Here is a 13,472-nt window from a genome sequence, read left to right on the forward strand (position 1 = left end):
AAGAACTGTGAGAGAACCTAACAGGGAATGAGACTTTGACCCAGTTAAGGAATCGGGGGAGGAGTGGGGGGGAGGAGAGGTCTCTGAAATGGAGCTGACATTGAATGTTTCTGGTTTCCCTAACTCCACTTATCTCTGCTCCTAGAAGAGCATCAGCACGATGTGGGCTTTGAAGGTAGGCGGACCTGGGCTCAGATCTCAGCCCTGCTTCCTATGTGTTATTTCACCTCTACTCCCTAGGTTCCCTGATTGTAAAATATGGATAGTTAACAGGAAGTTACAAAGCATCGGACCCAAATTAGGCACTCATCAGATCTCTTGAAATCTATGGCCCTCCTAAGGAAGTCAGTCAGCTTTGACCCCTTGGATTACTTAATCATCTCTGAGCCACCTGTAATCTGGCTTTTGGATTTTCCCTTTTGAATGGCTTCTCTCAAGTGATGGGGCTTGTAGAGAAGCCCTTGATCTCTTCCAGCTCAACAGTGCTCTCCTGTTCTCTTCTGGACATAATCTGTCACTGTAGCCCTGCAGGCTTCAGTAACAGATGGGGGCACCTCTGAGCCTAGCACTAGAGCAAATGCTGCAGTTACTGAGTTGAGTAAGACCCAGTTCTTGAACCTCAAAGTACGTACATCGTGAGAGCAAACAAGCAAAGAGCTGATTAGAAAACAAGGGATTCCTTCTAGTGAGTGGCTATGAGAGGGTAAAGGAGACACCTCTAAGCCTTTTTTTAGGTGTTGGGAATACAGAAGGATGTCTTCCTGAAAGGGCAGTAGACGTGCCCTGGGCCAAGGACCGCGGTAGCCTGGCTGAGTAGACATCTACCGGGGGTACCGGTTGGCACAGGTGGAGGAACGGCTTGTCAGAACTTGAAATGCCAGAATTCATCTTGAAAACTAAGATTACCTTTTATTTGGAAGAAGGACTGTTAAGGTAAAAAGTAAACAAGTTCTTAGTGTGTATTCCTAAATCAAATAGTAACCGAGTACAGATTATTTTTTAAAAAGTATTAAAGTTACAGATATTTATATTAACTAAGTATCTTCATTTGGTATGTGTAGTACAGAAGACTTTTTTTTAGACTGAGGGATATTTTAAAAGAAAGAGCAAATTTGTATATGCTGTCAGCCAAGTCTTGCAACCCAATAGTTTTAGACAAATATATAACGTGTAATTGTTAAATTTATCAACTGACCCAAATTAGTAAAAATATTTTGACCTTTAAATTACCTATTCAGCACTGGTTAGCAAAATAATTACCACGTACTATAGCAGTGAGGGTTATGATTGCCTATGAGTACCTAAAACTGAACAAACCTGAGCTAGGACAAGGGCAATTTGTTTTTTATTTTTTGTTGTTGTGTTTTTAAATGTTTAAGAATCCCAAGCAGACTCCGCACTGTCAGTGCAGAGCCTGACGTGGGGCTTGAACTCACAAACCATGAGATCATGACCTGAACCAAAATCAAGAGTATGATGTGTAACTGATGGAGTAACCTAGGTGCCCATTTTTTATATTTTTAATGACCGTGTTTCAACAGATTTACTAACATTAACAACCACAGTTGCTATGAATTGTTCTGATCTTGTTCTTAAATATATATCTGCATTTTTAATTTGCTTTAAGTATTCCTGAAATTCTTTGCATTTGAGGAATGTAATAATGACTTACATGATTTTTCCTTTTGCATACACATCTTTCTGCTAGACTAGGAAATCAAAGGAGATAATTGTTAAAATGGTTCCAAATGTAACGGGACAGATATGGTACTGGTAAGCAGATGACGACTCCCCAGGCTGCACGCCACCCCCAAGTCCCAGATTATACAGTCATCTAATTGAGGATTCTTTGGGAAATTTAGAATTTTAATGGACACTAATAACCACCCAAACTTGTATGAAATACATAAAATTCTTATTTTTATTCCTACAGAAAAGAAGAAACACGTTCATATCAAAAAAGTCCACCCCCCGGTGGTTGAATGTACCATGAAAAACGCATTAGCAGAGAAAAAATAACATAATAACTTCAAAGATACAACTGCTGTGAATTCAAAAGGCACAAAGTGAGCACTTTCTTTCAGATTTTGCAATGGTCAGTGAAAGTTTTAAGTTTGAGATTAACAAGCCTGCATAATCCCCACTAAACAGCAGAATTGGTAAATAATCTGACCATGTTTATCCATTTGTGGTGTTTAGAAGGTTATCAGGTTAAGTGCTAAACCTTATTTTGGTTCCACATGAGTCTCTTAAAGGCTTCAGAGCATAAAATTCACAGCACACCTATCAACAACCACAGGAAAACTATGTATTGTATATATTCTGTATTTTGTTAAATCTAAGAAGGCATCAATTCTGAGATACATCCTAATTCAGAGATGTCACATGTGAAAAAGTTTCAGGATCAATAAAATATGGCCCTGGTATACAGCCTTTAAAAAGGAGACCTAAGAAGGAGGGACTATGTGAATACATGTATTTATTCATTTGGGAAAGGAATACTCTTACTAAATAGTTTGAATTATTTCCACAATTCGTGTGGCAAAATACAATTAAATGTCAGAACATCTGAGATTTTTTTTGTAAACATTTTATTGTTTTTTCTTAACAGAAACAACCAGAAGATGTTTTCAACCAAACCACCTATAAACAAAAAACCTGTTATATAAATTATGCTCTAGTTTTATAATCAAAATACTGTATTGGTAAAAATAAATAGATAACAACAAACAACGTACTTCATTTCCATGATTGCTAGCAGACCACCAAGGTATGTTTGTCCTTATAATTACACTTGAAAAACAAATACATGCAAAATTAGGTCAATGCTAAAGATTTCAGCTTATTCCAGAAACATGGTTTTGCTCTAAAGAATAACAATATTGTTACAGGAGGCAAGCGCTTCCTAACAAGCCTGTAGTGTCCCAGTGTGCTATAGCATATCTACTATATTTTTCCAAGTCTAACCATAAAGGCTGTTAACAAACAAACCCCATCTTATTTCCATGTACAACAGAAGAGCATTAATACATTTTATATTTTTCACAAGGAACACTTTTTAGGTTTTTTGGCTCTTACATTCAGTGTCCATTGGCTCCTTCGGACAGTATCCGTGAAGGTTCGGTAAATTTTGCGGTGAACAAGTAAAAAAGAGCTGGGGTGGGTACCAAAGCCAAAAGGGGTAAATCTTGCTCGAGTTTATCCACTCTGGAAATGGATATTATTCCATAGGCATGAAGTAACCAGTGGCTGAAGAGAACAATAAGTCTTTTCTTTCTCACCAGAAGATCATAGCAATTCTATATAATGTTATAAAAGAGAGAAAACAAATACAGATTATCAGGCTAAATAAACTAGATAATTTATTAATTATAATTTAAAATGTATTATTTGTTGGGAAGATGGCGGAACAGGAGGATCCTGAGCTTACCTCATCCCATGGATACACTGAGGTAACAGACACAACAGTGCAACTAACTCTGAAAATGACCCAAAGACTGGCAGAGGATTTTCCACAGTTAACTGTAGAGAGGAGGCCACATCAACAAGGGTAAGAAGGGAGAGACTAACCATAAAGAGGAGGGACACCACAAGTCAAAGTTTCAGACCTCACACCAGGAACCCTAGGCACGGGGGTCCAGCACTGGGAGGGCGAGTCCCCATAACGTTAGGCTTTGAAAAATAGTGGGCCTTCACTTTGCGAGTTTTTATAATTGGTGGCGCTTAGCTCCAAGAGCCCCAGAAGACAACAGAGAAACTGAGTAGTCCCAGCCATTAAAGAGCCGGCCTAACCTGGCAGAGATACAGCATGGAAGCAACAGTTTGAAAAGCACCAGAGGTATCTGTGAAGGAGATTTACTAATTTCAGAATGTACAATAGAAGTGCAGGGATCTTTAGGAAACTTCTCCAAGAACAAAAGAGCTGGCAAATGCCATTTCTCCCCACTCCTACCCAGACACTTGCAGGAACCAGCAGAAGACTCTCCACCTGTCTTGCTAGTACCATGTCCCAACATACCCTGTGAGCAACCCCAGAGTGGCTCCTGCCCTGGGGAGAAGGGAAGATAATCACACACACGAGTGTGCCTGCAGTCCACATAGCCGAACCTTATAACCAAATGTGCAGAGGAAGGACCCTGCTGATCCATGCTAATGTAGCCTCAACAGACAGATTGGGAACAAGCCTCTGGTGGGACTGCCAGCCCCACCAACCAATGAAAACCTCTCAGGAGACAAGGCAGGGAGAACGCTCTGGAAACAGGTGCAACTGCAGCCCCAAAAGACAGAATGGGGTCAGGCATCTGGTCTGACCGCTAGGACTGCCACACTGCAGGTTCTCAGCGGCCCCGGACTGGCACTTTAAAAGCACACCCACCAAACCTTGCCTGGTGTGCCCCAAGCAGATGAAGTGGGGCCACTGCTGCTGACTGAAGGCAAACGCAGCTCGGCCACAACGGTAGGACATATGTACCCACACAGGAGACACCCCTGAAGTGCCTGGTTCTGGTGACCAGGGTGCCATAGGGCACTACAGGACCTCTCCTTCAGAAGACCACGGCTTTCAAGATCAGGAGATATAGTGGACTAGCATCTAATACATGGAGGAAAAAAAATACACAAATGAGACAGAGGAATACGTCCCAAATGAAACAGAGATAATATGCATGATGAACAACTCAAAGTAATACTCGGTGGACTTGAGAAGAGTAGAAGATCTCAGAGTCAGAGATGAAGAACTCAACCGGGATGAACAATACACAAGAGGGAATCAATAATTTAGAGGAGGCAGAAGAAGGATTCATGATTTGGAAGATGTATATAATGGAAAGTAGCCAAGCTGAACAGCAACCAGGAAAAGATACACTAAAAAACAAGAATAGGTTAAGGGAACTCAATGATACCATCAAGCATAATAGTCACATTATAGGGATCCCAGAAGGAGAAGAGAGAGAAAAGGGGCAGAAAATTTGAAATATTAGCTGAAAACTTCCCTAATCTGGGGAAACAGACAACCTAAGGAGGTCCACACCAAGACACATAGTAATTAAAATGGCAAAAGTAGTGACAGAGATTTTTACAAGAAGAGAAAGGAACACAGGTACATATTTAAAAAACAACCCCATCAGCCTATGAGCTGATTTTTCAGCAAAAACTCTGAAGGACTGAAGGGAAGGGCATAATATATTCAAAGGGCTGAAAGGAAAAAAAAAAAAACAAAAACAAGAATACTTAGCAAAGTTACCATTCAGAATAGGAGGAGAGATAAAGGAGTGCATCACTGCTAAACCAGCCTTACAAGAAATATTCAGGGGAATTCTTTGAGTGGAAAGAAAAGGCCATAATCAGAAGAAAATTAGGAAAGGAAAAAAATGTCACAGATAAATGCAAAAATATAATAAGAGATTAATCACATATAAAACCAGTATGGAAATTAAAGCACAAAAGCAGTAAAATCAATTTTATCTATAAGAATCAGTCAAGGGAAAAAAAAAATCAGGCAAGGGATTCATAAAAGGATGTAAAGTATGATTATATACATAAAAGGGAGGGGGAGGGGAGTAAAAATTTAGTGCTTTTAGAATGGGCTCAGACTAAAGTCACTCACAACTTAATATAGACTGATATACACATAAGGAGTTATATATGGACATAACAGTAACCACAAATCAAAAACCTATAATAGATAAATAGAAAGGACTCTAAGCATAACAGTAAAGCCATCAAACCACAAGGGCAGAGAAAGAAAAGGAGCAGAAAACTAGAAAGCAGTGAAAGTAAGAAAATGGCAATAATCACTTTGAGTATAAATGGGACTAAATACTACAGTCAAAAGACACAGGGTCCTGAGTGGATAAAAAACAAAAACCTAAGTGCTGCCTTTAACAGACTTACTTCAGACTTAAAAGATAGATGCAGACTGAAAGTGAAGGGATGGAAAAAAAAGTATGCAAATAGGGAAAAGAAAGCTGGAATAGCAATACTTATATCGGACAAAACAGACTTTAAAACAAAGTCTGTACCAAGAGACAAAAAAGGACACTACATAATAATAGAACAATCCAACAAGAGGATATAACAATCATAAATATCTATGCAGCCAACATGGAAGCACCTAAACACATAAAGCAACTATTAACAGACACAAAGAAAGGTGACAGTAATCCACTAATAGTTAATTTCAACACTATACTTACATCAATGGATACATCGTCATTCAGACAGAAATCAGTAAGACCAGTGGCTTTTCATGACACATAAAACCAGATGGACCTACAGATATATTCAGAATATTCCTTCCAAAAACAATGGATTCCAAATTCTTTTCAAGTGCACACGGGACCTTCTCCAGAATGGATCACATGTCAGACTATAAAACAAGTCTCAATAAACTTAAAAAGATTAAAATCCTATCATGCATCTCTTCTAACCACAAAGGTATGAAACTAGAAATCAATCACAAGAAAAAAAATGTAGAAACACAAACACATGGAGGCTAAATAACATGCTACTAACAATGAATGGGTCAACCAAGACATCAAAGAGGAAATTAAAAAAATACATGAGACAAATGAAAACCACAATGGTTCAATATGTTTCATTCATATGTGGATCCTGAGAAATTTAACAGACGACCACGGAGGAGGGGAAGGGGGGAAAAAAAGTTACAGAGAGGGAGGGAGGCAAACCATAAGAGAATCTTAAATACTGAGAACAAACTGAGGGTTGATGGGGGAAGGAGGGAGAGGGGAAAGTGGGTGATGGGCATTGAGGAGGGCACCTGTTGGGATGGGCATTGGGTGTTTTATGGAAAACAATTTGACAATAAATTGTATTTAATAATGTAAATAAGTAAAAAAAAAAAAAAAAACCACAATGGTTCAAATCTTTGGGACACGGCAAAAGTTGTTCTAAGAGTGAACATTATAGCAACAGAGGGCTACCTCAAGAAGCAGGAAAAGTTTCAAATAACCTTACTCCTAAACAAGCTACAAAAAGCCCATAGCCAGTAGAAGGAAGAAAATAATAAAGACTAGAGCAGAAGTAAATAAAAGAGAGTTAAAAAAAACAACAGATCAGTGAAACCATGAGCTGGTTCTTTGAAGATCAACAAAATCGGTAAGCCAGATTCATCAAGAAAAGAGAGGTCTGAAATAAAACTAGAAAAGGTGGAGAAATAACTGATGCCACAGAAATACAAAGGATTAAAAAAGATTATGAAAAATTATACACCAATAAATTGGACACCCTTGAAGAAATGGATACATTCCTAGAAACATACCAGGTAACTGAATCAGGAAACTACTATCAATGAAATGGAATCAGTAATTGAAACACTCTCAACAAACTAAAGTCCAGGACCACATGGCATTACAGGTGAATTCTACCAAACATTAAAAGAAAAGTTAAGGGGTTGCCTGGGTGGCTCAGTTGATTAAGTGTCTGATTCAACTTCAGGTCAGGTCATATCTCAGGGCTGAGATCGAGCCCCACATCAGGCTCCGTGCTAAACATAGAACCTGCTGGGGATTCTCTGTCCCCCTTTCTCTCCCTGCCCCCACACTTGCGCGCGCTCTCTCTCTCTCAAAATAAATAAATAAATAAATAAATAAATAAATAAATAAATAAATAAATAAAACAAACAAACTAAAGAAGAGTTAATACCCGTTCTTCTCAAACTATTCCAAAAAATAGGAAGGGAAGCTTCTCAATTTATTCTGTGAGGCCAGCACTCTGATACCACAACCAGAGAAAGATACCACAAAAAGAGAAAACTACAGATATGTTATACATCTACATATTATAATTACTCAACAATTATCTCTGATGAACACAGACGCAAAAATCCTCAACAAAATACTGGTAAACCAAATGGGAAAATATACTAAAAATATTATTCTCTACAACCAAGTGGGTTTTATTCCAAGTTCAATATTTGCAAATCAATCAACATGCGATATCACATTAATGAGAGAAGACATCAAAACCATAGGATCAGCTCAACAGATGCAAAACAGCATTATCTGTCAAAGCACAACATCCATTTGTGATAAAACCTCTCCACAAAATAGGTCTAGAGAGAACATACCTCAACATAGTGAAGGCCAAATATGAAAACCCCACAGCTTAAATCTTACTAAATGGTAAAAAACAAAGCTTTTTCCTCTAAGATCCAGAACAAGATAAGGATGTTCACTCTCACCACTTTTATTCAACATACTACCAGAAGTCCAAGCTACAGCAATCACATAAGAAAAAATAAAAGGCATCCAAATTGATAAGAAGTAAAACTTACATGATTTGCAGATGACATACAGTATAACCTTGGATTGTAACTTGTTCTGCGAGTGTTCCACAAGATGAGCAAACAGTTGCAATAAATTTGGACTTGATAAACAATCGATGTCTTGCAATACGAGTAGTAAGTGACAGTGAATGTCACATGATCACAACTGAGCCAATGGTTCTGGAAATTCGCTTTGATATACAAGTAGTTTGGATTACAAGCATGTTTCTGGAAGGAATTATGCTCACAAACCAAGGTTTTACTGTATTATGTAGAAAACCATAAAGACCCACTGAAAACCTCCTAGAACTGATAAATGCGTTCAGTGAAGTCGCAGGATACAAAACTAATAAACAGAAATCTGTTGCATTTCTATACACTAATAATGAAGTAGGAGAATGAGAAATTAAAAAAACAAACCAAGGAAGTGAAAGACCTATAGTCTGAAAATTATAAAACACTGATGAAAGAAACTGAGGGTGACACAAACAAATGGAAAAGAAATTCCATGCTCATGGATTAGAAGACCCAATATTGTTAAAATGTTTACAATACCCAAAGAAATCTACAGATTTAATACAATCCCTATCAAAATAGCAACATTTTTTATAGAACTAGAATAACTGTAAAATTTATATGGAACCAAAAAAAACCCTTAAATAGCCAAAGCAATCTTGAGACAGGAAAACAAAGCTGGAGGTATGACAAGCCCAGAGTTCAAGATATACTACAAAGCCACAGTATTCAAAACAGTATTGTACTGACACAGAAGGAGACACACAGATCAGTGGAACAGAATCCCCTGAAATAAACCCCTGCACATGTGGTAAAGTAATTTAGGACCATGAAGGCAAAAGTACACAATGGGGAAAAGACAGTCTCTTCAACAGTGCTGTGAAAACTGTACATCTACATTCAAAAAAATGAAACGGGGCCACTGTCTTACCCCATACACAAAAATACACTCAAAATGGATTAAAGACCTAAATGTGAGACTTGAAACCATAAAGTTCCTAGAACAAAATAGGCAGTAATCTGACATTGGCTAAAGAAACATTTTCCTATATATGTCTCCTCAGGCAAGAGAAACAAAGTAAAAACAAAGTATTAGGACTACACCAGAATAAAAAGCTTTTACACAGTGAAGGAAATCATCAACAAAACCAAAAGGAAACCTAATGAAGGGGAGAAGAGATTTGCAAGTGATATATCTGTAAGAAACAATCCGATTAAAAAATGGGCAGAGGACATGAAGGGTTTTCGAAAAAAATTTACAGATGGACAACAGACACATGCAAAGATGATCAACATCACCGATCATCTGGGAAATGCAAATTAAAACCACCAGGAGAAATCACCTTATGCCTGCCACAGTGGCTAACATCCAAGACATAAGAAATGACAAATATTGGGGCGCCTGGGTGGCGCAGTCGGTTAAGCGTCCGACTTCAGCCAGGTCACGATCTCGCGGTCCGTGAGTTCGAGCCCCGCGTCGGGCTCTGGGCTGATGGCTCAGAGCCTGGAGCCTGTTTCCGATTCTGTGTCTCCCTCTCTCTCTGCCCCTCGCCCGTTCATGCTCTGTCTCTCTCTGTCCCAAAAATAAATAAACGTTGGAAAAAAAAAAAAAATTTATAAAAAAAAAAAAAAAAGAAATGACAAATATTGGCAAGGAGGTGGAGAAAAAGGACCCTTGTGTACCACTGGTAGGAGTGCCAACTGGTACAGCCACTGTGGAAAATATGGAGGTTCTTCAAAAAAATTAAAAACAGAATAACCAAATTCCACTACTGGGTATTTACCCAGAAAACAAAAACACTAATCTGAAAAGATACATATGCACCTCCACGTTTTGTTTTTTTAAAATTTTTTTCTTAATGTTTATTTTTGACAGAGAGAGCACGAGTGGGGGAGGGGCACAGAGCGACGGAGACACAGAATCTGAAGCAGGCTCCAGGCTCCAGGCTCCGAGCTGTCAGCACAGAGCCTGACACGGGGGCTTGAACTCACGGACTGTGAGATCATGACCTGAGCCGAAGTCGGATGCTCAACTGACTGAACCACCCAGATGCCCCATATGCACCTCCACGTTTATTGCAGCATTAATTACAAAGCCAAGATATGGAAACAACCCAAATGTCCATGGATAAATGAATGGATAAAGATGTCATATAGATGAACAATGGAACATTACTTAACCATAAAAAAGAATGAGATCTTCCCATTTGCAACAACATGGATGGACCTAGGGTATAATGCTAAGTGAAGTAACCACTGAGAGAAAGACAAATACCATACAATTTCACTCATATGTTAAGAAACAAAGGATAAAAAGGGACTGGAAGGAAAAAAAAAAGACTCAAATACAGAGAACTGGTGGTTACCAGAGGGGAGGTGGGGGAAATAAAGGGGATTAAGAATACACTTATCTTGATGAGCACTGAGTAATGTATAGACTTGTTGAGTAATTATATTGTACACCTGAAACTAACAGAACACTGTATGTTAATACTTCAATAAAAATAAAATATATTGTTTCCACACAAAATCTTAACCTCAGAATTATACAATGTTTGACCTAAAAAGGACCTAAGAAATCACTCATTCTAGCTACGAGTTTACAGATGAGGAAACTGGAAACTGAGGCTTCCTATAGCCATATAAGCACTCCTGGGACAGCACCAAGACAGGAGCCCATGTCTCTTAAGTTCTAGTCCACACCAGCATTCAACCCTGGAAACACTCCAGTTTCTTCTGAGAGATAGGAACTAGAAGGGAATCCCATACTATGTGCCTGCTTCCTGCCCTGATCCACTGTAGCTGAGGGTTACAGGTGGGAAGTAGGAGGTACATACACCCAACTTCCTCAGTCTCTAGTATTCCTCGAGTCTGCTGCCTGCATAATTAGAAGGGAACAGAAATGACCTATGAACACTGGGATTTCCTTTCATCTTTAAAACAGTTCTGTAATATGTAGAAATTGGAGGGACCAAGTTATTATAAAAGTAGTATCTGAAGGTGCTATTAAACATACTGAAATGTAATTTGCAGTAGGTTAGTTACCAACTTTCTCTTATTAAACAACTCATCAACTCATCTAGAATTAGATTTTCTTTTCCTGATTCACGTCCCTGTTTCTGATTCATTATAGAGTCTAATTGAAGTACACAAACATTTTATACATGAGAGATTCCTGGGGCAGAGAAATAAGTTTCAAGCTGGTTTAACTATCCACAGTAGTTGTAGATAATAAACAAAAATTTAAAAGCTTTATTTTATTGAAATATCCAATCATTTCCTCCTTCAAATCTTTCCCTAGAGTTGATAAAAGTGACAAAATGAATTTGTTTATCTTCTTTAAACACCTTGTAATGTTGATTAAAGATTACAAAGGAGAAATGGGGACAGTATACAAATGAAAACATTTGAATCACCATAAAAATATTCTGTGTATTTCCTCTATTATTCTACCTGAAAGCCATTCCCTCTCATTCTTTCCGTAACATAACAGAAAAAAGAGCAACAACAAGGACTCCAAAATAGTCTCTGAACTCTAGAACTTTTTTAAAGAAAGAATTAAGAGAAAGCACACATCTTATTGACTGCAGTACACGGTTGAAGACAGTGCCCAGGCACTAGAGTAGCAAGCAGGATGGACGAGAACTAAGACACTTTACACCTTTATTCCTTTCAAGTTAAAGGAATAACTCAAAGAGTTCTTTCAAACAGTGGCCTTCCACTGAAACACTTAAAAAGAGGCACAAAATGGAGATCTCAAAACAGGAACAGTATCAAAACTAATGTGACTATTAATGTTCTTTCAAATCACCAAAATCTTGGATATTAGAGTGCGAAAGTAAACATCCATAATCAAGAAGATAAAATTGGGAACAAAATATAGAAGGGTATGGAATGTATATAATTATTGATGACTTAGTCATCATCATTATAAAATAAAATGTAAAATTAATTCTACTTACAATAAAGTATTTTATGTTTCCTTCAAAATAGTGCTAACAACTTTCAACATTTCAGTAATTAAACATTTTCTATGTGGGTCAATTTTGTGAAACGATAGTTTTTTTCTCCAAGATGCTGAATAGTCGAGCCTACTACTTCACTGACTTCCCAAGCATATACAGTGTAACATACAACCTTTTATAAACTGAACTAACCATCTAATAGCTACTGAGTGCCATTCACCAAGGATTACAGGATTACAACAATCAGGAGTACTATTTATGTACTATTTTCCTATTCAGTTGTCAAATCTATTAAAAAAAAAAAAAAAACAACCTGTTAACAAACGAAAAAAGGTTTCCTACCTCTATTTCAGAAGCCGACATGTACACAGCCAGAGTAACCAAAGATAATACTAATATAATGTATGGAAAGGCATAATCTGAAAAACAAACATGGGTATTATATTGAAAATTGAATATTTTGAATAAAACATCAAAAAAATTGAAACAGTATAATTCTCCCCATAGTTGAAAACTTTCTCAACCAGTCCCATGAGAGACTTAAGCCCTAATGCCCTAAAAGCGGTCAGCAAACTTTCTGAAAACAGCCAGAGAGTAAATATGTTTGGCTTTGTGGGCCATACAGTATCTGTCTCAATCACCCAAGTCCCTGTTACAGTGGGAAGCAGCCAGACAATACATAAATGAACGGGTGTGGCTATGTTCCAATAAAACTTTATAAACAACAAAACCCAAACTTCATATAATTTTAACATGTTAAGAATTAACTACTTTTTTTCCCCGTACCATTTAAAAATGCAAAACTTGGGGCATCTGGGTGGCTCAGTCAGTTAGGCATCCAACTCTTGATTTCAGCTCAGGTCATGATCTCACAAAGTGAATGGTGAGATAGAGCCCCATGTCTGCACTGACAGCACAGAGCCTGCTTGGGAATTCTCTCTCTCCCTTTCTCTGCCCTTCTCCCCACCCCTCAAAATAAATAAAACATTAAAAAAATGTAAAACAATCCTTGGCCTAGCTTTGAAGACCCCTGCCTTAAGGCATCCACTGAATGTAAAGAATTAACTTCCATCTATGCATCTAGAATGATACTAGTATGTACGAAACTTGACTTGGGAGGATTGAGAAAATACTCAAATAATTTTGTTTCATGATCCAGGTAGAGGACTTTGGTTGAGAAATGCTAAATGTAACAGTTATTCAGTTTT

At 37.9% G+C, this 13,472-nt stretch overlaps 2 protein-coding genes across 5 annotated transcripts in view; one reads left to right on the top strand and one right to left on the bottom strand.

Moving 5' to 3' along the window:
* CCDC175 (coiled-coil domain containing 175) overlaps nucleotides 1–2,066 on the top strand; it is a 77,929-nt gene extending 75,863 nt beyond the window's left edge. For 2 of the 3 annotated variants that reach the window (XM_025919895.2, XM_086709634.1), the window contains one exon: nucleotides 1,934–2,066. In XM_025919895.2, coding sequence (XP_025775680.1) covers nucleotides 1,934–2,019 — 86 coding nt within the window. In that variant the 3' untranslated portion in view covers nucleotides 2,020–2,066. The remainder of the gene's footprint in view (nucleotides 1–1,933) is intronic. The other variant, XM_086709633.1, reaches the window with a different exon arrangement.
* Nucleotides 2,067–2,460: 394 nt separating this feature from the next.
* Nucleotides 2,461–13,472, bottom strand: part of JKAMP (JNK1/MAPK8 associated membrane protein) — a 29,952-nt gene continuing 18,940 nt past the window's right edge. For both annotated transcript variants that reach the window (XM_025918926.2, XM_025918925.2), the window contains exons 6-7: nucleotides 12,607–12,683; nucleotides 2,461–3,299 (exon numbers count right to left, since the gene is read on the bottom strand). In XM_025918926.2, the coding sequence (XP_025774711.1) occupies nucleotides 3,081–3,299; nucleotides 12,607–12,683 (296 nt within the window). In that variant the 3' untranslated portion in view covers nucleotides 2,461–3,080. The remainder of the gene's footprint in view (nucleotides 3,300–12,606; nucleotides 12,684–13,472) is intronic.

The sequence above is a fragment of the Puma concolor genome, chromosome B3, assembly GCF_028749965.1.
Source record: "Puma concolor isolate L17-30 chromosome B3, mPumCon1.1.hap2, whole genome shotgun sequence".
In the NCBI taxonomy this organism is placed as follows: Eukaryota; Metazoa; Chordata; class Mammalia; order Carnivora; family Felidae; genus Puma; species Puma concolor.